Source organism: Colletotrichum chrysophilum, assembly GCF_026319265.1.
Source record: "Colletotrichum chrysophilum strain AFK26 chromosome Unknown scaffold_6, whole genome shotgun sequence".
NCBI classification, from domain to species: domain Eukaryota; kingdom Fungi; phylum Ascomycota; class Sordariomycetes; order Glomerellales; family Glomerellaceae; genus Colletotrichum; species Colletotrichum chrysophilum.
In genome coordinates, this window is record NW_026517293.1 from 379,499 (window position 1) to 405,156 (window position 25,658).

General features: G+C 53.5%; 9 protein-coding genes across 9 annotated transcripts; 3 read left to right on the forward strand and 6 right to left on the reverse strand.

Moving 5' to 3' along the window:
* Nucleotides 1-1,722: 1,722 nt before the first annotated feature.
* On the forward strand, nt 1,723-2,731 carry COL26b_001427 (uncharacterized protein; the record flags this gene model as incomplete). Its single annotated transcript, XM_053174377.1, has 2 exons — nt 1,723-2,605; nt 2,679-2,731. 2 exons carry the CDS (start codon nt 1,723-1,725, stop codon nt 2,729-2,731), a joined length of 936 nt encoding a protein of 311 aa, XP_053041687.1.
* Nucleotides 2,732-4,267: 1,536 nt separating this feature from the next.
* On the reverse strand, nt 4,268-4,940 carry COL26b_001428 (uncharacterized protein; the record flags this gene model as incomplete). Its single annotated transcript, XM_053174378.1, has 2 exons — nt 4,268-4,273; nt 4,332-4,940. 2 exons carry the CDS (start codon nt 4,938-4,940, stop codon nt 4,268-4,270), a joined length of 615 nt encoding a protein of 204 aa, XP_053041688.1.
* A 994-nt stretch (nt 4,941-5,934) lies between these two features.
* COL26b_001429 (uncharacterized protein) lies at nt 5,935-6,408 on the reverse strand (the record flags this gene model as incomplete). Its single annotated transcript, XM_053174379.1, has 1 exon — nt 5,935-6,408. One exon carries the CDS (start codon nt 6,406-6,408, stop codon nt 5,935-5,937), a length of 474 nt encoding a protein of 157 aa, XP_053041689.1.
* A 793-nt stretch (nt 6,409-7,201) lies between these two features.
* COL26b_001430 (uncharacterized protein) lies at nt 7,202-8,791 on the reverse strand (the record flags this gene model as incomplete). Its single annotated transcript, XM_053174380.1, has 2 exons — nt 7,202-8,203; nt 8,252-8,791. 2 exons carry the CDS (start codon nt 8,789-8,791, stop codon nt 7,202-7,204), a joined length of 1,542 nt encoding a protein of 513 aa, XP_053041690.1.
* Nucleotides 8,792-10,705: 1,914 nt separating this feature from the next.
* On the reverse strand, nt 10,706-11,971 carry AIM24 (Altered inheritance of mitochondria protein 24, mitochondrial; the record flags this gene model as incomplete). Its single annotated transcript, XM_053174381.1, has 3 exons — nt 10,706-11,554; nt 11,608-11,726; nt 11,785-11,971. 3 exons carry the CDS (start codon nt 11,969-11,971, stop codon nt 10,706-10,708), a joined length of 1,155 nt encoding a protein of 384 aa, XP_053041691.1.
* Nucleotides 11,972-12,553: 582 nt separating this feature from the next.
* Nucleotides 12,554-14,760, forward strand: COL26b_001432 (uncharacterized protein; the record flags this gene model as incomplete). The annotated part of the gene is made up of 2 exons (XM_053174382.1): nt 12,554-12,764; nt 12,824-14,760. The coding sequence occupies 2 exons, from the start codon at nt 12,554-12,556 to the stop codon at nt 14,758-14,760; spliced, it is 2,148 nt and encodes a 715-aa protein (XP_053041692.1).
* A 578-nt stretch (nt 14,761-15,338) lies between these two features.
* On the reverse strand, nt 15,339-16,394 carry COL26b_001433 (uncharacterized protein; the record flags this gene model as incomplete). Its single annotated transcript, XM_053174383.1, has 2 exons — nt 15,339-16,096; nt 16,184-16,394. 2 exons carry the CDS (start codon nt 16,392-16,394, stop codon nt 15,339-15,341), a joined length of 969 nt encoding a protein of 322 aa, XP_053041693.1.
* A 2,831-nt stretch (nt 16,395-19,225) lies between these two features.
* On the forward strand, nt 19,226-20,430 carry COL26b_001434 (uncharacterized protein; the record flags this gene model as incomplete). Its single annotated transcript, XM_053174384.1, has 3 exons — nt 19,226-19,497; nt 19,558-19,896; nt 19,959-20,430. The coding sequence occupies 3 exons, from the start codon at nt 19,226-19,228 to the stop codon at nt 20,428-20,430; spliced, it is 1,083 nt and encodes a 360-aa protein (XP_053041694.1).
* Nucleotides 20,431-23,740: 3,310 nt separating this feature from the next.
* On the reverse strand, nt 23,741-24,991 carry COL26b_001435 (uncharacterized protein; the record flags this gene model as incomplete). Its single annotated transcript, XM_053174385.1, has 1 exon — nt 23,741-24,991. One exon carries the CDS (start codon nt 24,989-24,991, stop codon nt 23,741-23,743), a length of 1,251 nt encoding a protein of 416 aa, XP_053041695.1.
* Nucleotides 24,992-25,658: the final 667 nt, after the last annotated feature.

The window sequence follows — 25,658 nt, forward strand, 5'->3', positions numbered from 1 at the left end:
TTCAGGCTCTACAAGTTGCACATGACGATCAACTCTTGTATATCGGTCCCAACGAGATAGGTAGCCTTAAAGCTTGGTCACGACGATCCAAAGGCTGACATCGAAGTCCTTGGCTTCACCACGGAGCTGGCGACCAATTGAGTTCCAGTCGATGTCATCTCAGGAGCCACTACATGTTGCATTCTATCTTCCCAAAATACTTCTCATCGCAAGATTCACAAGGATTTCGTAGTATCCCGTCAAGCAGCGGCCGGGTTGTCATGTCGAGCATCAAGGCTTTTCTCCCTCCCAGCAAGCTCTCTCAAATTAAACCATCCTGAATCGTCAGCTCAACGTGAATTAGATAAGTGCCGATTGGACAGCCAGACTTGAGGTTAAGAAAGCAAGCATTCCGGGAGGCAGGCATTTTCGGGAGGTGGCATGGACGGTGGGCGCTGTTGGGACGGGCCACTCCACGATGCCCACATTTGAAGGGATTAGAAGTTGGGAACGCGCAATGGCACTCCCTCAATCTACGATGGTGTTACAGCAACTCCTCATTTCCCTCATCCCACCGGCGCCCAATCATGTGTGTTGTCAGAATCTCTACCGGTAACTGTAAAGATCTGCCTTGTACGCGTACTCCGTTGAGCTGTGAGCCTGTCGGCAACATACATTTCCGGCGAGGCTCTGAAGACCCGAACCCGAACCGGATCCTGGTCATCGACCACCCGTACCGTCTCTGAATCCAGGCAAGGCAAGGCTCTGTGACTTGAGCGTTTTTTTTTTTTTTTTAGTCTAAGAAAATGTCCATGTCTTCCGTCTCTGCAGCGAACATGTCTCAGCCAGAGTCGCGGCTCTCATTGACAACGTGAATCGGTAGTTGTCCGATAGGTCGCCAACAACGCCGCAGGTGACGTACTGATGAGAGGCGCTTGAAGAGCACCGCGGAAAACTGAGCGTAGCGGCTGCACAGCCTGCACAAATGCGTACCCAGGTCACAATTTTAAGAATTAGAGTGGTAAAAGACAGGGATTCAGGGGTCGGTCAAGGGCCCGCGGGAAGTGGGAACAGTACGTACTACGCCCTAAGCCACATCGTCATGCGCTCTCGACGATCCCAACTGGCGGAACGCGCCCGTTGACGCGTCTGCGACCGGCCAACATGCCAAATCCACCAGACTCGGCCGAGGAACGGCTGCATTTGTCATCCCGAATCAAAGGCGCTGCTGTCTCTGGCGCCATCATGGCGGACCCACGGATTGATATCGATGATCGAGACCGTTCGTTACAATCCATCGTCTCTGAGAGTGGAAAAAGCCTGGTTGATCAGCTCCTAGACGTCCAGAAAGCCATTGTCGACCAATCAAAACCTCTACAATTCGTCAGGAAATTAGATGTCCTCTACTTCGAACCAGACAACAAACGCGGCGCAGGCAGTGATGATACTCGTTCTCCGGGGAAATGGCGACGTCGAAGAGGGTACAACGCCGAAGCGAAGAGCGACTATGTCGCTGTATCTTGAACTTGGAATGCTGCGCAGGACGAAGACCCGAGGTTCGGAGGCTTCAACGTAGAGACATCATTGAAAGATGACTTCCAACCGTCAGGAGTACGCGACAAGGTCTTCGAGAGAATTCGGCATTACACAAGTGCCCAGCCAGGACATCTGAAGTACGTGTGGATAGACCAGCACTGCATCGTCCAAGAAGAAGGGCCGGAAAAGACCCAAGGAATGCAAGCGATGGACCTGGTCTACGGACTGAGCGGCCACCCAATCTCCTTACTCGCAAGACGGATCAATTCCAAGGAGAACGTGCGTCTCTTGGCCGACATCCTCGAAGGCGTTTTTATTACCCACATGACGGGTTCTGCGGAGTTCAGACTGAGTCCCCTGGCGGTATCATCGTCGCAGATACTTCGGGATGCTATGGACCTTCTGGAAGCAATCACATCCGACTTGTGGTGGAGCAGGGCCTGGACCTTTCAGGAGAAGTATCTCAGCGAAAGCAAGATGAAGCTCCTGATCCCCCACTCTCCGGACCTTGGAATTGAAAAGGAGAAGAGGCATAAGAAGAAGGTCTTTGGCACGACCGGTGGCGAGCTATGCATCAAGTCTATCGACTTTCATAGACAGGTGACACAGCTTTGCCTAGCCTGTAAGAAAGAGAGGCCGAATCTGGCCGCCAGTGCAGATCGCATTCTCGGGAAGGCCTCCAACTACGAGATCTTGCTGAGAGATACGGCCCCTGACGCACAGTACCTGACTCGATGGTCCCAGTCGCCGAGGATAATCAAAGACATTGAGCCACGCGAAAGCAAATACTGCTCCGACAGGCTGGCGATCATCGCCAATTGCTGCCAATATTCCATCAGGCTGGACGATGTGAAATTGCGGAGAGGCGATCACAGTGTAAGCCTGGCCCTGCTGGCTTTGTACCTTCTCAACGGGGAGATGATAAAGAATGAGCCTTTGGACAGAGAGCAGAAACAAGAATGCTTGCAGAAGACGGTCTCGAGCTTTATCGAGGATGAATCCTTTGATGGATTCTGTCCGCCACACTCCAAGAAACCGCTTCTCTTCAACAAGGGATGTCGTTTCAACAACGTCGTACTCACACCCAGAGGTATGCTAACCAAGGGTCACCTGTGGAAGCTTCATCTTCGCTTCCAGGCTCCGATTGAACAATTTTCGTCCAGGAAAGATGACAGAAATCCGCTGGCTAGACAAGACTATGTACTTTGGCGGCTGAGCCAGCTTCAGCATGTTCTGGAGTTACTTGGGTACACGCCAATTGCAAAAGAAGTTGCAAAATTCATCGATAAGAGCCTGCATTTTGATTACAATGAGTCATTTTCTCGATGGTACATGAGAACCATGGCCAAAATGGTGGTGGCCGCGATGGATGCTCATAAGCCGCTGTGTCTTGGGGGGATTCTAGAAGGTGACAGCGATTTTTCTTACAAGGGCATCTTCATACTTGACGATTGCGAAGAATTTCCAGGGTGTAGCGAGTGGGATAATGACGAGGATTGGTCGGGAGAAGAAGATGCAGTAGGCCAGCTTGAATCAGAATTGGGCAGCGGCAGCGGCAGCGACAGCGACAGCGAGAGTGAACACTCGTACGGGTTCACCATCGACAAACCCGAGTCTTGGGCGGACGAACCGATATACGTCTTCACCTCATCCAAACCAAAAGAGGAGGGATCTTGTAATTCGTACCCCAACGATATTGACAAACATGTCTCTATTGAGATTGAATCACAGGGAGCTCAATTAGAGGATGGCTACCACCGTCCAAACTTGGTCACGAAGAGATGGATCAATGGTCTGTGTTTCTTCCGCGGTCATCCTCGACAGGAGGTTGTTTTCCCCTGGCATCCCGCTTTGACAAACAATCGCGGCGTCTAGACTTCGGGTGTTAAATAGACGTCTGCTTAATAATAAATCTGCTGTAGATAAAATAAGATGCCGGTGGGAGACTTTCATGAAATTGCACATCAGCGGTTCGGTCCTTTTACCGCAAACTTTCGTGAACCTTCTTCAGCTGGGCTTATCCCCGTAACGTCGCAGTAAAGTATACGATCCCCACTCCTTCTCATTGCGCCCACAGAGCCATGTCTATGGTAAATGTATGCGGAAAATGTGTTTGTCTGTAAGAGAGACAGCGGCAAGAACATCTCAAGCCGAGCAACTCTAGGAGAAATCAACACATCAATAGTGGTAGAGGAAGGAAATCTATTCATCACTTCAAGCTGTTAATTTTGTCTTTGAAATTGCCGAGCGGGCGGTTGGTCGCCAGTCGGGGTGACGCTTGGTGATCAGCGTCAATCCCACAAATGTTTCTCCCAAGCACCCCATGAGAACTGCAGACACTCTCGGATAGTGAGGTTGAACAAGCCTGATTTACATCTGAATATGTATAACCACCTTTCTTATAGCCTTCTTCAGTTTCCAAGGTTGGGAAAATCTCTACATGTACTTGTGGAGCTATCTAGCAAAGAATTCCAACTTTCTACAGATTTTGCATAGAGCAAGTCCTTACAACAACCTGGAATGCGATTGACAACATTGGTCTTCTGATGCCTCATCTAACAGCAAGAGACGTCACTTTAGCCTTCTCGAGGCCAGCTGGGTTTCGCGTATCTGAAGCCAATGGCAACGGTGCTAAAGACCATACACGATCCCGTGAAAACAACCACCCCTTTGTACTTGACCAGGCCATAACTTTCCGCCGACGTGATGTGATGTAGGAGGTTTCCGCTTATCGGCCCAGCCAAAACATTGCCTACTCCTTTCCCAAAATTGAAAAGACTGAATATCATGGGAACAGCAGTCGAGTCGGTGCTCACTGCAGTCGTCATCCTTGCCCACATGGCTGTGAAGCCGGCTGCGAAGAAGCCGTAGACCAAGGCGAAGACGATGAGAAGCGGCAAGGTGTGGGCAAGACCCCACAGGGCGAATGCTGAGGTTGCTGAAATGATCGTGGAAACGATGGTTAGTGCCTCAAGGGGCACCTTTCTGTCCGATAGCCAACCGAAGGTGAGCTGGCCGGCGACTTGTGAGACGCTCATCAAAGCGAGTAGAAGAGCACCGTCTCTTCCGCTAAGACCAATGGATGCAGCATAAGACGGCAGCCACAAAGACGGAAAGAAGTAGCCCAAGCCTTGTGCAATGTTGGAAATGGAGAAGACCCAGAAGAGGGCATCGCGAAGAAAGCTCCAGTCCATGCGGGTCGAGGTGCTGTGAACGGAAGTCGGCAAGCGGCCTTTCAAGAACGGGATCAACGGCCCAGTCAAGACGAACAGAGCAACAGCGATAGCGCGCAGCGTCGTCTGGTAGCCGTACTTGTCTAAGAGTGCCTCAATGGCGAACGGGAATACAGCCCCAGAGACACCCGATGAGCTGCATAGCAGTCCGTATGCCATCCCGCGGCGGGTGATCCAGTACTCATTGACCATGGTGAGGATCGGGTAGTAGAAAATGAGGAACCCAACTCCGTAGGCGACTCCTTGAGTAAGGATGAGAGTCTCGACGGTGGTGCAGAACGAGGCGAGGACGACGCCTCCTATGCATACGAGCCCTGACTACCGTATCAGTGACATTCCATGAAGATCCGGCACATGTGTCTACTTGCATCCAGCCCAAATTATCTGTGTCTGAAAGCGCTGGAATCGCTTGATCAAGGGTGTAACGGCCGGTGCGCCAAGATAACTGATACCAGAGGCGACACTGCCGACGACCGGGATGTAGCGGTTGCTCTCAAAGGCGGGCTGTTTGGAGTAGTAATTCTGGAAGACACCGAAGGAGAGCGGGAAGCCTGAAATTAATCAGCCGTTGACGCTGCGAATACGAGACCGAAAGGTTTAATCACCCCATAAGAGAGCCTCGAAAACAAACGCAGTCAAGAGGAGCTTCCATGCCGCGAAGCCCCGGTCAGTGGGCTCGAGCTGATGGTGATGCTGCACTCCATGGCTTTCAGTCGAGTCGCTGGGGTCGATTATCCGTTCGTCTGTGTGAAAAGATACGGCCGAAGGTGTCGCCAATTCGATTGATTCCACGTTTGATTGAGCGGACATGTTGAATTGTCTACGCGAGAGAATGCTGGCAATGAGAAGATGTCTGGTTGATAGCATTTTATGAGTGACCCCATGCACCGGCTGCGGGGAATGTGAGCCGAGGCTAGCCTGGGTGCTCCGGTGATCGCTGATCTTGTATGCTTGGCGCCGACGGCTAGTCGTTCTCATGACATTCGGTAGCGTTTACCAACACTTTCATAGTAGCAATGCCATCACGCGTTTTACTTGATAGCGCATGCTGGACAGATACATCGGATATTTTGAGACGCATTGAACCAAGTCGCAGTGAAGCACTCGTTCACTCTAGTATCTCGCCTCCTGAGCCCTGGCTTCCATCCTTAGATCCCAGGTACATAATGTCGTGGAAAATTTGAAGCTACCCATCCTCTTCTTTTCTCCACCAGTACTGCACTTTTACCATGAGTGAATCGTCCCTGTCGACGGCAACAACGGGCTCATCCCACAAGTCGACTCTCATCCCGACCCAGCCCTCCGATCTAGCCTTTGCCTCGACGTCCTCGGCCGAAGCAAAGCCAGCGGGGCTGACATGCTCATCAGTGCCGAACTCAAATTCGGTGTTTGTCAATGGCCGTATGGTATAGTAGCCTTTGGACTTGAGTGCCCCTGTGTTTTCTTCTGCGAGAGAGCTTTTATTGGGAGCCGTCTCGTGAAGGTAGCGCACGATGGTCTCCCTGTCGCGGGCAGCAAACGAGGGATTAGGTCGACATATCTGGTAGCATGACGAAGAAAAGAAGGCTCCCTTGGCGTCGATATCCTCGGTATGACGGTAGGAGGCGTAAAGCTCCTTCAGGTGACTGTCAAGTGCTGGATCGATCTGAGGAGATGCCATGTGTGCGGACGATGATGCCGAAGATCCAGTCAATATGTCATAACAAATGAGATTAGAATCAACGGTTGCTCAGTTGGGGGCAGGGCCGTAGTTGCACGCAACCCATTGGGATGCGACTCATGGTGGACCAGATTGTGTCAGCTTTTAGCGTGGTATCAGCACACTATGAGATGCATACCCGGCTGCCTGCCATAAGCCAAGGTCAATAGGTGAAGGTCCCCATTGCAGAGATGTCACCAAGAAAAAGAAATATGAGCGCTGGTTGCGCTCAGGATTTCAGACGTCGTGCAACTTGCCCTGGCCATCTTCAGACCGGCCGCAACCCGACGCCGACCCGGAGCAGCAAAGACGGCATTTTGACGTGGCGTTCCCGTCTTAGATGTGGCACTCCGGACTTGATGTGGGGGAACTCCGTCTCTCGTCCTGTCGAGAACTCATAAAAGCACACAGGGGACGGGAAGCCGATCTCAATGAGTGGTGTATCATTACTATTGTTCTATGTTTTCGCCCGCGAACGCAAGTGCGTGTTTTGGTATAAAATATCCACAGCGTCAATCCCTTCTTCGCCCCGACCGGCGTCTCTAAACGTTTTCTTACTGCCTCAGACCCGTCACCAGTCATGGATCATCTTTGATTTCCCTTGGCTCGATCCTTTGGCTCAATGCCACAAGCCGGATGAGCGGCATAAATGGCCACCGTACGGAGCCGAAGGTCCGTGTTCGTAGGCCGAAATGTCCGTCTCCGGGACGGCTCTCCCCGTTAAACTTTCGCCTCCCCGATGAACCAAACTCAATTATACAACCTTCAACTTAAGTCCAACCTGTACCGTACGCGCAGCGATGAACACGCCCACAGCCGCGAGCATAGCAAACCCGCAGAACAGCTGCAGGCCGAGGAAGCTGCCACCCTGCGACGCGACAATCGCACCGGCAATGGGGCTGCCCGTCAACGCGCCAAAGGACTGCACGGCAAACGCGGTTCCAGTCCGGATGCCGATCTGTCTGATATCAGAGATTTGGGCAATCAGCGCAGGTGCCAGCGAGATGAAACCGCCCGACGAGAAGCCGAAGATGACAAGGAAAACGATGATGGCGGCGTTGCTCTTGCCTGGTATCCAGAGCGCGAGGCAGAAGAGGGCGCTGATGAAGGTGATGAGAATCATGACGTTGTAGCGGCCCATCTTGTCGGCGACGATGCCCGGGATGATGCGGCCGAGGATGCTGACGGCGTTCATGATCGGGAGCAGGTAAATCACCAGGTTCTCGTCCATGCCCTGCGCCCGCGCCTGCAGGATGACAAAGTTGAACGGCAGGAACATGCCCCAGAAGAAGAGGAACAGGCCAAAGATGGTGATGGCGAAGGCGGGCTGGCGGAAGCCGTCGAGGTACTCTTGGAGGACGAAGGGCCGCGGCCTGGGAGGCAGACGCGACTTGACCGTCAAGCACGCGATACTCAGCAGGAAGAGGAACAGGAAGGCGACGGTGCGGATGGCCCACGGGAAGCCGACCTGCGGGATCATCTTGGACATCATGATGGGCAGGATGACGCCGCCGAGGGAGGACCCCGAGACCATGATGCCTAGGGCGGCACCCCTGCGGCGGAAGAACCACGACGTGACGGAGGCCATGCAGGCGTTGAAGGCGGCGCTGGATCCGATGGAGGATACCAGACTTTGGGCGAGGATGAACTGGTAGTACTGCGTCGACAACGAGGTCATCATTAGGCCGAAGACGTACACGATCGTGCCGCCGTAGAGGAGGTATTTCGGGCCGTATGAGTCGTACAAGCGACCGAACTACGACAAGTCAGCGACGTCACTTCGATCGGAAAATGGCAAACCTACCAGAGCGCCCATGAATGTCATCGTCCACACCTGCAAACTCGTAATCCACGACACCGTCGAAGAAGGATACTCCCTCAACGGGCCCTCTAGGTAATACGCCTGGAAGACGCCAACGCAGTTGATCAGCCCGAACGTGCAGAACAGCGCGCACCAACCGCCAAAGACGACGAGCCAGGCCTGCGTGCCGCCGTCCGGGAAGTCAGCGGGGTTGAAGCCCGGCGCGGCGGTTGCGGGTGGCGCCGCAGGTGCGTCGCCGTCTTTCTTGGCATCCTGCCCGTCGGCGGCCGGCGACGGTGACGCCAAGCCGCCCTTTTCGATGTCGGCCTCGGCGACGTTGGCGGGTTCCGGGTAGATGTTTGCCTCGGTCTCGCGCTGCTGAGAGGGGATGCGCTCCATTGATGGATGGCGGGTGGAGGACCCGTAGGGCGAGCGGTCCCCCGTCTCCTCCGTCTTTTCTGGGTCCGTCCTTGCGGGGGCTTGTGGCTTCTCCATCACCGTCGAGGAGTTGGACGACGTCGAGAGGGCGTCGTTGGAGCGCATTGCTGCGGTGGGAGTTGGTGTTTGGAACTGGTCTTTCTCTCAGCGATCGATGTGTTGTTCCCTTGGTTCAGTCCTGTTATTAGTTGAGGGGAAGCCTCTCGAGTGAGAGATCTCAATGCACCCCTTTTGTTGATCGTTCCAGGCGAAAAATTCTCGAACAAAAGAACCCTGCGGGCCGATGAGATGTGGTGGGGCCGGTTGGCTGTCTGTCGCGTTTCTCTCGTGGTGGCGAGCTTGTCTCGAAGGATGGATAAGATCGGATGGCAGCTCTACGAACTTTGTATCTCCTGGAGAAGAAGCCTTCAGGCGACGGATTCAGATGATGGCGGATACACAATGCCCGTTTGTCATGATGCAGCTCAGCTGGCAGGATGGGCAAGATTAATAATTGGAGAGCCAGGCAGACGAGGAAGAGACACGGCAAATTCGACACTCCAGGCTCGCGTTCTTCTCGCTCTTTACCATGGCATTCTTGCTAGGCTCGGAGAAAAAGCAGCAACAGGGAGTGCGGGAACGAAGTAGGCTGCCGCCAGCTTTCCTTCTGACAGCCCTCTGACAGACCCATGCTCGGGTTTAGACGCCATGCTCTTCTTGATCGACGCAATTCTGGGTCACCCCCTCTGAGATTCTGGGGACTCGGGGAAGAGGGGGTTGGGTTGGGCTCCACGCCGCCCGGGGTTAAACAGCTTCGGCCGCTTGATAGCTCTTTACCGCGTTGGGTATCTGTAGCTCGTTCAAGATCCGTTGGTCTTGACCGGCCGAAGTACGTAAATTGCCGGGCAAGCGACGAATAATTGCGCTGCTAATGCTGCTAGTTATTGTGAAAGATCTGTCGGGGTGATGTCCGCGCATTCTTTCGCTCCCTTGCCTGCAGAGAGCGACCGTGGAAGAAGCAGTCTGGTCTTCCACACAGTAGTGGACGTCGGAGATCGTGTCACTCTTTTCTTCTTCTTTTCCCGAAGAGACTAATGCGACAAAGCTACTCGCAAAAGGAATCAAACGGTGCAGCTTAGCGCTGAGAAAGTCGGTCAGCGGCCCTCAATTGCCACGAGAACCATTTATTGCGTTTTCATTTTTTCTTCAGGCGGCATTGTGCTGTTGGTGATGCGTAAGATGGCTGCACAGTTGGTGCGCAAGTTAAATCTCAGCGCCCCCAGATTGAGCTTCCAGAGAGTCGCCATGCATCAGATTGTGAGTCCCATAATCTGGTTCTTCAGCGCTTGAAAAGACCGAGACGGCTGTGAGATGATGAGATCTGACGCCGGGGGGAACATCCTGGCCCGGAGCTGGCTTCCGATGTGGGGGGCGCGGACGGTCCCTTTGGCTCGGCGTTGAGACGAAAACGCGAGGCCCGAACATCTGGAATTGAAATGGCACGTTGAACCTCTTCCAATCACTGGGCGCAAACGGTTGCAAAGGGTGTGCTCGGCTTTCGGTTCGGAAATCGAGCAAGTGTTTTCAGGTACGCTAAACAATTAGAATGTACGTAGATATTGACACCAGTCCTAGCGACTTTGGCCTCTGTGCATAGTGAAGCCACCACGTGGAATAGACGTGCGCGCCGTCAACCAAGCTTCTTCTGATGGAACGCCAATGCGTCTGGGCTTATTTGCTGGAGATTGGGCCCTTATCAGTCGGAGAACGAGACACATGAGATCTCCGAGATCCAATCTCACGTCGAAATGCATCCGTAACTATGTCCGCACACCCGTGGCTGACATATCTGATCCGGACGGACACAGGCCCGTCTCACGCGCCCGCTATTGAGCCGCGTCTCTCCTGGTGGTCAAGTTTGATCTGTTGTATTACACAGTAGATGTACATTTGTCAGCCTTATGGCTGCGTGGTGTGATTGTGAACAATCCTTTGCGGCGCAGCGACGCCTTGCTCTTTAACTCCGGCTTCGTAGTGATTCTACCTCACAAACTCCTTCAGATCCTTGGCGTCCTCAAAGTTGACCTTGCCATCGCGGCTGATGTTGGCGACATGGATGGCCGAGGGGCCCTGCTCAACTGACGCGGGCGGCTTGGCCTCGGCTTTGGGCTTCGTGGTGAGCTCAACCGCCTCAGCAGCAACGCCGGCAGGCGCGTCCGCGATCTCGTTGACTTCCTTGTTGGTGAGAGAGTCAGCGACTCTGACGCCTCTGCTGGACATCAGGATGGTGGTAGGTCCGCGGAATTGGAGGAACAGGCGGTCGCCCCAGATGGTGCGACGCAGCGTTGTTCGCAAAGAGAAGAGCCAGCGCGCGAGGGTCTTGTAGGTGCTGGTGTCTCGCATGTTCTTGATGAACTCGGTCTCGGGAAGGAGGCCAGTGATGCTTGGGACCTGGAAGCGCAGAATATTGGACTTGAGGCGGAAGGGGAGAGGGGGGTTCCGAGAAACTGAATATGCGACCACGTGGGACGGGTGGGCAACGAACTCTTCACCCTCGGAAAGGTTGAGCTCGTAGATCTGGCCCGGAGACGACAGCGCTGCCAGGCCACGGCCGGAAAGGTGGGTGTTTCCCCAGTGGGCGACGGAGAGACCACGGGCGATGCGGGGAGATACGGAAAGAGTGTGTCCTGTCCATGCGAGGAGCGCATTGCGCTGGGTGATCATGTAGTCGGTCGTGCCATCGAGGTGGAGGACAGAAAACGTCGTGCTTGGCGACTTTGTGGAAATGAGAGCCGTGAGAGGCGTCGAGGAGGAAATGCGCTGATAGAGGAAAGGAACGCCGAGGAAGGCTCGTGTGAAGGGGGAAAGAATCGAGAGTGTGGATTGGGCCTGTACGGAAGGTCAGCACTATCGGTGGTGCTCGTCGTAGTATGTTCCCTCACATTCTCAGCCTTGCCCGCGACGGCAACGAGAGTGCCTCTCCTCGTGTATAGCTGTTGCGAGGCAGACAGGGTGACGGAGAGGAGGGAATAGGGCGAGCCGAGGACCTCGAAGCGGGCATCTGCGTATGTTCATATTAGCATAGAGCCCCACGATAGTCCTTCAGGGTAATCGCATACCGGCCGAGTCCCTCAGGGCGGTGCCTCGAGCTCCGAAAACATCCCCGCCAACCTTTGGAGCTTCAGTCGTCGGCGCCGCACTGATTTGGATGCTCCTGCACTGCCGGCAGACGTAGGAGGGCGTCTGTCCCGGTCGCGCACCGCGAGCTGTCCGCAACAGGGACAATTGGGCACGCATGGCGGACATTTGGGGGTAATGACGTCGGTCGTTGGATCGTGACCTCGAAGCTCCAGACCAGCAGCTCCCGGCGGCTCGATCACGAATTGAAGATGCAACGGCAAAAAATCGGAGCGGAGCTGGCGGGGGCCGGGAGAACCTGGCTTCCGGGCCGAGACTCTTGGGGAAGGTGGGAAGCTCCTGGGCCATGCCTGCCCACCTGCTCAGTGCTTAGGTAAGACCGCATCAGGTACGTCTCTTTTCACCGCTCACCTTCGCAAACGGCTTAGCGCCATCACCCCGGCGACGACTTATGACGCGGGCCTGTTGACAAGGGTCTCGGACCCTCACTTTTGCATATTCCTTGCACAACACTGAATCCGTCGAATCCACGCCTGAACGCTTCCAACTTGGAAACCTTAGGCAACCTCGAAATCGTCAAATCTCTTTCTCATCAAACCAATTTCCCGCCTGCGCGTCCCCTCGAAACCGACACGACGGCGACGACGACACGCTTCGCTCTGCGTCTCTGTCTCTCCTCCGTTCCTCACCTGCGTGTCCAGGCAGCTTGCTACCTCCTCCCAAGTAATCCTGGACTGACTGTGGCCCACGATGTCGGTTCGTGTGGTCGCCCGCATTCGCCCTCTCCTCGAGAAGGAGCTGGACAAGGACACAATCGTCCGGGCTGATAGCTCCGAGGAGGGTAAGCACGCCACGCTCGTCAAGATCCCGAACCCCAAGAACGAGACCGAGGAGTTCTCCTTCGCGTTCCAAAGTGTTTACGACCAGGCTACGACGCAGGAGGAGCTCTTCACCGCCGAGGGTACGCGATTACACGCCAATTTCGAGACAACGCGTTGCATCTTGTACTAACTTCACCAGTCGCGCCCCACCTCAAGGCGCTCTTCCAAGGCCTCGATGTCACCATTTTCGCATACGGTGTCACGGGTACCGGAAAGACGCACACCATGCGCGGCGGCTTGAAGCTGGCCGACCGAGGCGTCATCCCCAGATTGCTGAGCGGAGTGTACCGACGCGGAAAGAAGATCGCCAAGGACTCGGGAGGCAACACGACGGTCGATGTTGCCCTGTCCTACTACGAAATCTACAACGACAAGGTCTTTGACCTGTTCGAACCACCGGAGAAGCGCAGCGCTTCAGGTCTCCCTCTCCGCGAGAAGGATGGCAAGACGCAGGTCGTGGGTCTTTCCGAACGGGCATGCGAGGACCTCCAAGACTTCTCAAAGCTCTACATCGAAGCGAACAACAACCGCGTCACCGCCGCCACGAAGCTCAATGCTCACAGCAGTCGAAGCCACGCTATTTTGAGAGTGAAGGTTACGCAGACAACGGGAGACGCCATCCGCGAGAGCACCGCATCGGCCATTGATTTGGCTGGCTCAGAGGATAACCGCCGGACGGACAACGGCAAGGAGAGACTCATCGAGTCTGCTGCCATCAACAAGAGTCTGTTCGTCCTGTCTCAGTGTATCGATGCCATTGGCCGTGGGGATAAGCGAATCCCCTACCGCGAATCCAAGATGACTCGTATTCTCAGCCTGGGCCAGAACAACGGCATCACCATCATGATTCTCAACCTCGCACCCATCCGCAGCTACCACCTCGATACCCTGAGCAGTTTGAACGTCAGCTCCAGAGCTAAGCGAATCGAGGTCCGCGAGATCGAGAACGAGGTCGTCTTCAAGCAGGTGCCCCGCACGAACTCCGCTAACTCCACACTTGCACACCGCCAACCTCTCCGCCCGCTGGCGAACGTTCACAATATCCACAGTGGTACGATCGCTGCCAAGGAGAAGGAGAAGAAGGAGGACGTCACCCGCCCAGTAAAGGCCTTCAACGTGTTCGCCGATCGTAACAAGCCGGCTGCCCCCACCCGCCCTACTGCAAACACTACCCAAATCCGCAAGCCGGCCATCGTTGTGGAGAAGGAGGCGGCGCCTAAGGTCTCGAAGCTGGCTCGTCCTGCTTCCTCGGCCCAACCAGCTCAGCAGAAGCTGTCAATCTCTGCAGAGCAGTTGGAGGCCCTTGTAGAGAAAAAGGTTAGCGAGATCCTTAAGTCTAGGGAAAACAAGGAGATCGAGCCTGCGCCGGCAACTGCCCACCCCGATATCAACGAAGCGGTGCAGCGTCGCCTGGAGGCATTGGAGCGCCGAATTGAGAACGAGGAGCGTGACCGAGATGACAGCCGCTCTGAAGGACTCCGCTATCTGCTGGCTGCCAGACAAGCGAAGGAACACGGTGACGATGTGGGGGCGCTCAAGATGTACGAGCTTGCCCTCCCATTCTTCCCAGGACAGGCGAAGCTGTTGGGAAAGATTGAAAAGTTGAGGTCAAAGATTGGTAACAGCCTCGCTATTGAGGTGGGCATGCCCTCACCTAGCAAGCGTGACAGACACGAGAAGAAGCGCAGACGGGTCGCGTACGACAGCGACGACGAGTTCCAGCACGCTGAGGCCGACGAGGATATGAGCTTCGTCGATGTCGCCGCCAAGTCGAAGAGCCGAAAGGCCAAGTCGACAAAGCCTGCCACCAGGCTGCCTCTCCCCGAGCCCAGCGGACCCGCGTCCCCGCAGACGCAGTCCTTGTTGAACATTGTCAACTCCCGCGACCTCGCACAGATCAAGAGCCTCCACGGCTTCGGATCCAAGAAGGCACAGGACCTGGTTGACTACCTCGAGGAGATGCCGGAAGAGCAGGGCGGGAACATTGAGTCCCTGGCGCAGCTGAGGACCATCCCTGGAATGGGTGGTCGCACCGTTGATCGCGCGTATGATGGTATGGTCGGTGTCGCTGTTTAGAGCGACTTATATCCCATCCTTGCATTGAAACGCCGGTGGCTTTCACAGGGGCATTGGCATTGGCATTGGCATGGTGTTTTTGGAGTTTTCAGCATGCAGGCCGCGGTGGCCTTGAAAGATAGGTTGCTTTTAGACTGTTGCATATTTGTGCGAGCACTGCTTCGAATCACAGCTTCAGGTTGGTCTGGTTTGACCATAATAGAACTACTCCGTTTTGCTGCATCCTGTCATCGATGAGTTTGATCCTCTCTGAATCCCTAAGTCTTGATGTCTCGGCTGTTGGCCCCTGCCGCGGTCTTCCAGCCCATCGGTCCTCAACGATTTCGCTTGTCGACTCTGATATGGTTCTCTTTTAGATTGGAGCAGCGTGAGTTCTCTGAGCATGGCGGGCAAAGATGGACAATGAATTACAATGAGATCAGTCCCAAGCTGGACGTGGAGAAGAGACCAGAGGCACGTCTCGCGTGCCATCAAATGAACGAGCACTTCATGACTCAACAATGCAAGGCGGAAAGAAAAGCAGCATATTGCAGAGGAACATCCAGCATGCCAACGCATGCGCCATGCTCTCATCCATCCTACACGGCAAACTCCATCGGCCTAGGCCCGGTGTGACCCCCAAACAACTGCATGGCCCAACTTTTGAATCGCTCCCAGACAGCACAAACCTTGTCCCAAAGAAAGGATAGAGCTCCTCTCAGCCAGTCCATAAGACTCTCCCATGGTATGAAATAGACAGCCGCCGCGGCAGTTACTCCCATGACAACGGCCGGCCCTGCTGCGGTGACGATAGTGGCAGCTCTTGCACCGGCCGCGTCGAGCTCCAGAGCATGGAAACCAAAGGCGTACTTGACATAGACACCGCCCACTGCTGCGTTCGCAGCGATCTTGATCTTCACAGTCCCGACGGCGAGACCGACGATTGCTGCGACGACCCCTTTGATGTCATCCCAGCGACTCTTACCGGATAGTGCGTCGAAGTGCTGACGTAGCTCGGCCTGTTCCGACTCGGTGAACTGGTTTCGACATCTTGCCCAGTTGGGCATGTTGACAATCTCAGCGACCCTAATGCGGACGCCCCTTGCGTAGCCTAGCAGGAGGGTATGACGTTTGTGTCGATGTGCTTGCCACTTATCCAGGCGGACGCTGTTGTAGGTAGACGAGCCATCGATGTACAGCTTCCCCTTGCTGCCATGCGCCGCGCAACGAAGAACTTTGAGCTGGCTGAAGTGCGATGGGACATGGAACCAAATCTCATCCACATCAGGGCTAACCAGAAGATTGAGAATGTGTTGCTTAGATGTGGTCTTCATCGCCGCGAGGGTGTCTTGGAGCCCTTGAGCAGTTGTGAAGAGCATTGGAGGGGCTTGAATGACTGGTCAGTAGAGTCGTCGGCAGGGTAGGGTGATGCTAAGATACACACGTTTACGTCGGATGAATCCAAGAAGCTTTGGACCTTCTGCGCATACTTTCTCCAGCTCATCCAAGCTCTGCTCCCGCACGACACCGATCGTTAGGCTCTCATCGCTCCTCTCCTTCACGACGACACCAGCGACAGCGCTGACCTCTGTCTTGATAGACTTGTGGGACAGTGTACTAGAGGATGTGGTATCGGAAAATCTGCTCGACACCATTGTGGCAAGGATTGAACAATGGTAGGAATCGAGTATCGATGGAAGTGCTTATAGACGAGGTCTTCAGAGGGAGGCAGGTTGATGGAGGTGTTGTGGCAGGTAGACTTTCAGCTATCGAGATTCTGAGAAGATCGATTGGGCAACGAGAAGGCACGCAAGAGTCAGAGAACTGCAGACTCTTTCAAAGATAGAAAGTAAGATTGAAAGCGACCTGAAGAAGGAAGAATCCTGACAGCTATTGGGGGCTTCAGGCAGTGTTTTATAAGTTTGAGACCACTCTATCCACGAGCTCATGTAAAGCGTAGCTTGCAGACGACAGAGCACAAGTTCGCGGTGACTTTTCGAGATGTCTGTATTACCATGTCGTCAGTACGTGACAATATGCAAGGACATTTCAACATCCAATAGATGGTAAGCCTGCCTAGCCTGTTATGTACGATGCTGGGGATCAGCCATGCCGCTCATGCACCGCTCATGCACCGCTCATGCATAACCTACCTAAGCAGGAGCCAACCAACATCTGGGAGTTTGAGTCGCACTACTGCTTGAACACTAGCCAAACAAAATGAAGGTTCTCAACCGTAAGTGTCATGTGATTTGCTCTTGTTCCAAGTGATTATCGGTCTCACAAGGACATGAAGACGGGCGGGGTAACCCGTTCGTGTGCGACCAAGCCCTGGCGCAGGACGTGAGGTGTTCGCTGACAATGCAAAAACATCTTCTGCGGCTTGATATTACTCAGGCCTGTCATATGAAATCTGCCCTCCATATTTCACCTACAATTGACCCTATGTCTTTCGTTCCGGGCTCTATTACTCACAGCAAGTCACCTTCCCGTGCGCAAAGGGAGGAGATGAAACCAAAGATCACCGAAATATGGCTGCATAGAGCGTACACTAGCCAGAACCTTGTTGAGATCCTGCGTCGTGAGTATGGATTCATGGCCACGTATGTGACGAGATATTGGTTTCAAGCCGAACTAGACCGATCTGACTATACCACGCAGGCCCAAAACGTGCGCGATTCATCTCAAACGATGGGGTCTGACTACGTACAGGAGACGAGCAGCTTCACCAGGATCAGAGCAGCCATCGCAGCCTACGAGGAAGCGAAAAGGCCAGCCAATGATGCGAGGGGATGAGACGCAGCTACTCAGAACCATTCTTCCCAATCCAACCACAAACAAAATGCTTAGGCCTGCATCCTACCGATCACTGGAACTGATGCAATACTGCATTGATCACTTCATTGAAGCAGTCTTCGGAAAAGCAGCTCAGAACTTCTCCTTTCTCGACTTGATGCGGTCAAAAGGAAATGGTGGCCTCAACTGGGAACGCATAGGTGATTTTTACTGCACGGCCGAGAGAAACTTTCGTGATCAAAGGTTCAGGTTTTGTGCCGGGCGTAAGAAACATTCTCAAAGCGGCCTGAAGGTATTGAGGAACTCGAGGGGCCTTGACCAGGCTCGTTGTCAGGTGCGGCTTCTGTTGCGGGCGGAGCATCATGGGTATTCAAGGGCCCTGGGAAAAGTAACGAACCCATCAGCATCGCATCGACTTAAACAAGCCATGGTCCCTCCATCGATAGACGCTCAGCGTACAAGACATCGCATTTTCATTGTCAATTTCTGGCGCCTGTGTCATCGGCTTCTCAGGAACGATCTGGTATGGCCACAGTACGACTACTCTTATGTTCAAGACTTCCTCTTGGAGTTGGAAATCGTCGCTATTAAGGAATATGGTCCATATCACCCGCTATGTAAGCTGTTGGTGGCGCTTGTCAAGCTGCTGGGAGAGGTGTCAAAGGCGGATATGCTGGAGGTTCTGAGCCTCGGTGTTTCTCGAACTATTCAGTCCATGGCGCCAGGTGTCACTTCGGGACAGAAGCGATCTCTTGTCTTCCGCCGGTGGACGGCCGATATGAGACAGACTCGATGAATATGTAACATGTGGCATATCTTTCTATCTATGCTAGTTATGGACAGCGGGAGATCCCTTGAGTGTGCTTGAAGGGAAAGATTAAGAGAGGTCTTGACCACGCTATTATGCTCGGTTCATCATCTTTTAGTGGGAACACCAAGACAGATTGAACAGCATTTATCTCATAGACGTTCAGGGGCACATGACCTTCATATGGACGTAGAAAACATTGTTCGACAGTGACGTGAGATAATCACATCATCCATCCCACCGGGCTCCTGCCATCTTTTGCAGGGGAATCTTGGGAGCACCCACAAGATGAGCAATTTTTGATATATCTATCGTCAAAAGCAAGCTCATTCGGGCCGATCCTCGCCTATTGAAAGTCTTGGGGTTGGTCTTTTCAATCACCGACTACACTGACTGTGGGGCCGATACGATGTCGGCCACCGGCCGTCCCCCCGGTCAAATGCCGAGACCCATATCACAGCGTGGCGGTGGCTTGATCGGTGCGGGAGTTCAGCTTCCGCATTATCAAGATAGCACAATCGAAATCGGCCTCAACTCCAACATCACGAGATTGTTGCATAGCACAACTACGATGATAGAAAAAAAAGGCTCAGCTTTGAAATGAGCCCACTCACCATACACCGAGATGCATGCACTTACGTATTGTGATCACATTCGCCATGATTCAAGTCCCTTGCCCTCGAGTCTGCGAGATCATGTTCGGCATCGACACTCGGCTAGGGACAACCAGCTTTGAAGAGACTGACTCTGTGTGAACAGACGTTAGATATTTAAGTCTTCCATGGCTACCTTATACTATACATGATTGTTTGAAGATAGACCTAAGCCAAAGAAGCTCCCCCGTCTATCACCAGTTCAACTACCCGGTCCACTGCAATCGCGATGTTGTCGAAGCGCCTTCTCGTGGCTCTCGCAGCCTTTCAGGGCATCTCTGCCGCTCCTACAGTCAGCAACAGCACGGTTGACCGGGCAAACCTGACGGTCGCTCTCGTTCGCACTTCTCCGCCCAATTGGCCGTTGCCACTCACGAATTACGACTTTACTGGCGTGACATTCAACATTAGCGAGGTTGTCGACGCAGGTATCAAGTTGATTAACGACGCTAAGAGCGCCGGCTCAGACCTCGTTGTCTTCCCCGAACTGTGGTTCCCTGGGTAAAATTCTCTCGAAAATGCATTTGCTTCTTCCGCATGTCTGACGGGTGCAATCGACAGATTCCCCAAGGGTTCCTCAAGCAGCCACTACAACTTCACCCGAGATCACCTGCCTTCGTATATCGATAACGCCATCGTCGTCGGCGATGCTCAGTGGAGCCGCCTCGTAGCTGCAGTCCAAGAGGCCAGCATCTTCGCGAGCATCAACTTTGCCGAGAGAGATGGTGACTTCATGTACATGTCTCAATCCCTGCTTGGCCCTAAAGGCGACGTATTGCACCACCGCCGCAAGCTTCGTCCGTCCGGAGCCGAGCGCTACATGTTCAGTGATGGTACCACCGACGGTCTTAAGGTCGTGCAGACTGACTACGGTCGCTGGGGGATGTTGGAATGCGGAGAGTAAGTCTCGTCAACTAAAAGCATCCCACGGATACGAACGATTGGCTGATGCCAATTCGCAGACACCTCTACCCTAGTATGACCTTCAACATGTACGTCCAACGCGAGCATGTCCACCTGGCGCCGTTCCCATACCTCGCCGGCGTCGACGACGAGACTTCTCTCTGGTGGGAGAACGAGTGGATCAACACCGGAACCGTGGCAGTCTACTCCGTGCTGAGCGGCGCATACTCCCTCACGTCCTCTGTGGGGGCCTCGTTTGTCACTGACCCCCTCGGGAACCGAGTGGCGTATGTTGCTGCCAATGTGAGCTTTGAGGAGGTTCCTATTCTCTACTACAGCTTCAACACCACTAGCTTCAACAACTCGGCCACGTATGACATCAATGGCCAGGCTTCGTGGGGAACGCTGAGTCAGATGGTCGACAGCTTCCCGGAGTACGTGCCAAAGGTTGAGGGAGAATTTGTGAAGCACAAGACGAACTCGATTGCCTGGCTCAAGACTGGAGAGTTGGTCATCCCCGAAGGCGCATAAGTCATGTGAGGGGCACACTAGTGTGGATGGCAAGGCAAGAGATCTTGGGAAATAGTCGAAGCAAGCCTCACAGGCTCGAGTACATGTAGTAGAAAAGTCTCTAGACTAACTTCCGCTTGTATCAAAATCTTGACTCTCGTACAACCATCCCAGATCTGGCAAACTAGATAAACTCCCAAAAGCCCCTAACAGATCTGATACAGATGACATCTCGCCGGCTTGCCATGCATGCCCATTGAAGGGAGTGGCATGGTGGTCATCATAGACCCCAACACTCGTCTGTGCTGGGTTATTGAGTCGACTGGAAAAGCTCACATCCTGTCGTGGGGATTCCTTTTCCTGCGCTGATGGCTCAACAGGAGCTGCGAATGCCATTGGAAGAGCACCTACTGCTCCCCATTTTTGAGCCAGCACGCGCACCACACGGATGCACTTATTAACGCGCGTTGGCCATGTCTCTCGCAGTTCATTCATAAGTCCCATCCCTGTCCGTAACCAACGCGAGCTCTGTCTTCTTAAATTGATATCACTACTGGTGGCGTTCATCAGATGAACAAGAATCGCGCTCAAAAGATGGTGCACTATGATAGGATGTGCCATCGTGAAGGTGTACCTGTCTCGATACAGCCGACACAAACGTATTGTCTCTGACGCTGCGCTTGTGATAGATCGTAGTACGAGTAGTGAACTATTTGATTCGGCTTCGTTGATACCGGGCGTGTCCGAGGAAGTGAAGGATCGCAGGAACGATGATATGATGATCATGATTGCCATATGATACTGCAAGTGGAAGAAAACGATTGGTTTCGGGGCGTCATTGTTCATGTGTAGTCGGTGTGGTTTCGAGCGGAAGAAGGTGTTGAGTTGCTCGAGCGTCGATACCAGAAGCCTGATTTGTTGTGCCATAGCAAGCTTCTCAAAGGATGGGGCGAATCTAATGACGAACTTATCAGAATAGTGCCTAGCGGCGATCATGTCACTTACATCTGGTCCATGGCTTCAGCGTGGGTGTACCATAGCTGACTCTGCCATGCGAATGAGAGCTCTGCCAAGTCTGCGGTTTCGGCGTTCAACGTTGTATGGAACTCAGGCACGTTGACGCGCCGCCACGGAAGTGCACAATTCCTCCCGAGAATAGTGATTGCAGATACGTCGACAAAGTAGAACATCCAGAACGTTCTGATCTCTGGCGACGTAGGCTTCAAAGCTCTCCCAGCACATTCGTCCAACGCAAGAACATGTAGTCGCAAGTGCACACACAAACCCCCAGCCATAGAGATGAACATCCAGCCCAAGTGATCTTTTCCAATGGACAAGGATCTGAACGATAGGATACACATTCCCTGAATAACTGATAGCGTGGGTCGATAGCGACAACAGTCAAAAACGAGCTTTTCTGCGTACTTCGCAAAGTCCTCGCCGACCTTGGCCATATTCGGGTCTCGGCTTGCTAGGAAAGCGGCTCCTGTCGCAAGTATGGCAGTATGGAGGAAGGTTTCATCGACGCTTCGGTATGGGTATTGATCCAGAAATGAAGGTGATGTGTATGGTGTAAATTGATGCTCTTGGTTGATGTTGTCGAGGAAGACTGATGCGAGTTTCGATAGTAAGTTCGAATCTTGACTGTAGCGGAGGATTTCATCAGGGGGTGAAATATGGGAGGTTTCCACAGCGTACTCTGCTGCAATCTCATAAGAAAGAGCCGAGTCGCCCTCCTGGGTGATGACTGCGCCGTCGCCCAGGTTCATCCTCCACATCATGACACTCAGCTCTTCTAAAGCCACTGGAGATCTTTCATGGGTTGGAAATGAAGGCAGCTCTTCATGATTCCGCAATGTTTCTGCGAGAGATATTGGTCCTTCCAGGCCATTGCTGTGCTCATGCTGCCGATAACTGACAAGGTTCGATTCGAATTCCTGATGTTCATCCGGTATGAGGCCTTTGACGAGTGGCAATGGAGCCGTTTCCGAAGAGGGCAAGATACCAAATTGTCTTTCATACTGTCTTACAACAGCGAGGAGAGCTTGCACCTGCTGCTCGAGACCTTTCACATAGTCTTCGTCCCAGTACTTTCTCCTAGATAGGTCCGGTTTAACTCCGCCCGAGAGCACCCGGGGTTTGTCTGGCTGCAGGCAACTTACTTCTTCGGACGCTGCTCAACGTACGTGCAAGGTTTGCCTAGCCTAGAACATAGCGAGCACTTCGGTTTGACCCCATCACACTCCAATATCCAATATGTCAACCAACATGATCTCCACTGCTGCATGCTCCCATGCACCCTTCGAGGTGGGGTACTGGTACTAACCTTGCGTTTGCCTGACTTGCACTGCTCACACGCAAATGCCAACGTCTTACCCTTCGTTCCGGCCATCGTTGCCTCGAAGTTTGTACGTGTTGAAGTAAATCAGATGGTCAAGCCGTCAACATCATGTCTGGTATCCTGGATTCCGAAGATGATTAGACGTGGAATTGAGTTCCGATGACTACCGATGCTGCGGAATAGATAAGATAACGGAGGCGGAGATTGTCCCGCTCAAAGTTCAAACACCGGAACCCCACGCACTAGCACCGGAATGTACATGTGAATCTAAAAGGCCCTGGTCAGATCTTAGCCGCTGCCATTTGATTCAGCCAGACTCTGAAGTCCCAGTTCAGCTCGTAAGTTGGCCTGGAAGATCTTGATCTGACTCTGGGCGCACTATTTCCACTTGCTAGTGCCAAGCCGTCGCGGCTGGTCTGTGACGCACGAGTGCTGTGACGCCGACGAGCTGCGCCCGCCAAGAACGAGTCGGACACCGAGGAGGTTTGCTTCGCCGTTGACTCAATTCGCAAAACACATCAGATACTGCCAGATTTCACAGGACCCGAGATTATCTCCGAGCAGTATTTGAAGGGTATAATTAGGCTTGATTTGAGACCTCTACAGCCTGTGTTCTTGGTGGGCATGACCATACCAACCGTTACGGAGCCATCCGACAAGATGGGATGAAGTTCCAAATGTTTGGATTCGTCCTCATGTGGGTGCTATTAATAGATTCATTCAAGGCTATTGTAACCTGTGGAAATAATCTCTCATCTCATCATGGGATGATTTGCGGCAGGGTATTACGACGACTGGGCCTTTCCCCCGTCGATGACAATCCAGTCGCAATACAGAGTACATGCGGTGAGTTGGTTTCAATTCTTGGCCGAGTCACGGAAGCTTGGACACACCCATCAAAACGACTCGCGGAGAATTCACGATGGCTCAAAGGAGATTCGCGTCGTTATTTGCGCAAAAGCAATTCTGTTTTTATTGGTGCACGCTATGTCATAATTCATCAGCCAGCCATCTAATGACGCGCAACGACTCCATCACGCTTTGGTGTCTCTGGCTCACTTCCCTCAGAGCGTAGTTCCCCATCATCATCATCGGGGAGAATGAACCTCCCGGAGACGGCTCCGAAAATGCATCTGTATCCTGGCTGGCCCCATCCTGGAAATCATAGCTAATTGACCCATGCCTAACCGGGTATCCACCTTGATTCTGTCCCTTCGTGTGGTTGATGGCAGGGTTCTCCATCGAAACGGCCACGAAGCGGCTCTCCGTGGACTTGTGTAACCGCTTCATCATTCGTGACAGGAGGAAGACAACAGAGTTGACATCCAAGTCGAAAGAGCTGACAAGGTTGAACTTGTTGAGGTTTCCCCCTGATGTGCTGTTGAAGAATGGCTGTGCCAGGCCCATGTCGCTGGCGGGACTCGGGCCCTGGCTTTGCCGGGAGCACTGCAGACGTGCTCGCAGAGCTGAGAGCAGCTCATCGTAAGAGTCCAAAAGAACAAGATAGCATGTAATGAAAAGAGAAATTGTGATTGCGTGGCTCGGGTTCTGTTGTAGCTGAGGATCCGGCGCCGCGTACGTGGCAGCGGGCGCGTTGAAGCCGGCAGGGTCAGATCCGGCACCCCAAGACGAAAGTGGCGAAGCGGAGCGCCGGCCCTCCACACTGGGTCGGAGCTGCGGGAGGCCCTCCACGATGTCGATGAGGGTCTCAGTCGAGTGGACTGTGGTGTTGATGAGAGCAGGCAGGCTGTCCATATTTTGTGCCTTTGCCATGTGGCGGGCGAACAAGTGAGACTGAAGCTCCAGCAGGCGCTGAGTCGCGGGCTCCGTGGACTTCGGCTCATGTTCCGGTGATGACGGGAGGGTGTCGCATGCGAACGACTCCGGATGTCCAAAATCGCTTGGTTGCTCGCAACTGGGCATCCATGCGTCTTCCGAGCCATTCGGGAGGGATCCGATGGTGGTTGGAGGAGTCAGTGGAAGTCCGTGGTCTGAAATCATTGTGCTGTCCTGATGATCCAAGAAACCCAACGAATCGTGGTCCATCCACTCCGTTGCCACCATCTTCGGGTCGTTATTTTGCAAGAGGCCAAGCAACGGGTCTTCGAAAGTCTCTGCCCAAGGTGCATCCTCTGCAGGATGACTCTGAATGATACCCAACCCATATTGAAACTCGTTCGTGTCGTTGTTTGGTGTTTGAACCAGTTCGGATTGGCTCGACTGAATAGTTGCGCTGGACATTGTTGAAGAGCGCCGGTAACCGGATGAAGGTTGTGGTTGTGGTGGTGGTACTGCTGCGCTGGTGTTTTCCTGGCCCAATCTCTTCTTCGCTGGTCTGCCCATCCGTCTCGGCGGGCTGTAGAAGCAGTCAATCTGGAGGCGTTGACATCTCTCGCACTTGGCAGCTCCAGACTCTCTGGAGCACCGGCTCTTAAGAGCTCGGCAACGATCGCAGGCACTTCTTTGTGAGAACAGCATGTTGGCGGCAAAGGTTCATGTACCTGCACGACAAATGAGAAGAGACGAATGATGTCAAAAGGATACTAAGTGACAACCAACGAAGCTTATATCTACTTCTTTCTTAGCCGCGAAGACCAGAGGCTTCAAAAATAGTCAACCTTGCCAAGATGCGCCCTAGCCACGCCAAGGACATCCGCGCGTTCGACTCATGTCGGGGTTCTTGCGCGGGGGCGGGGGGCCTTGTCAGATCTAGATGAGATGTCTCGGTAGAACCTGCTCTTCCCTTTTCGGTCAAGCAATCATGCGCATTGTCGATTTCTTATTTTAAGGTTTCCAGGAAACCACTCACGTATGATATGTCGACTCAGCGCCCATTTGCATGTCAAGATGCCGATCCGACTTGGCACACATTGCCTTTACCACCGCTCTGGAAATAAGGCAACCATTG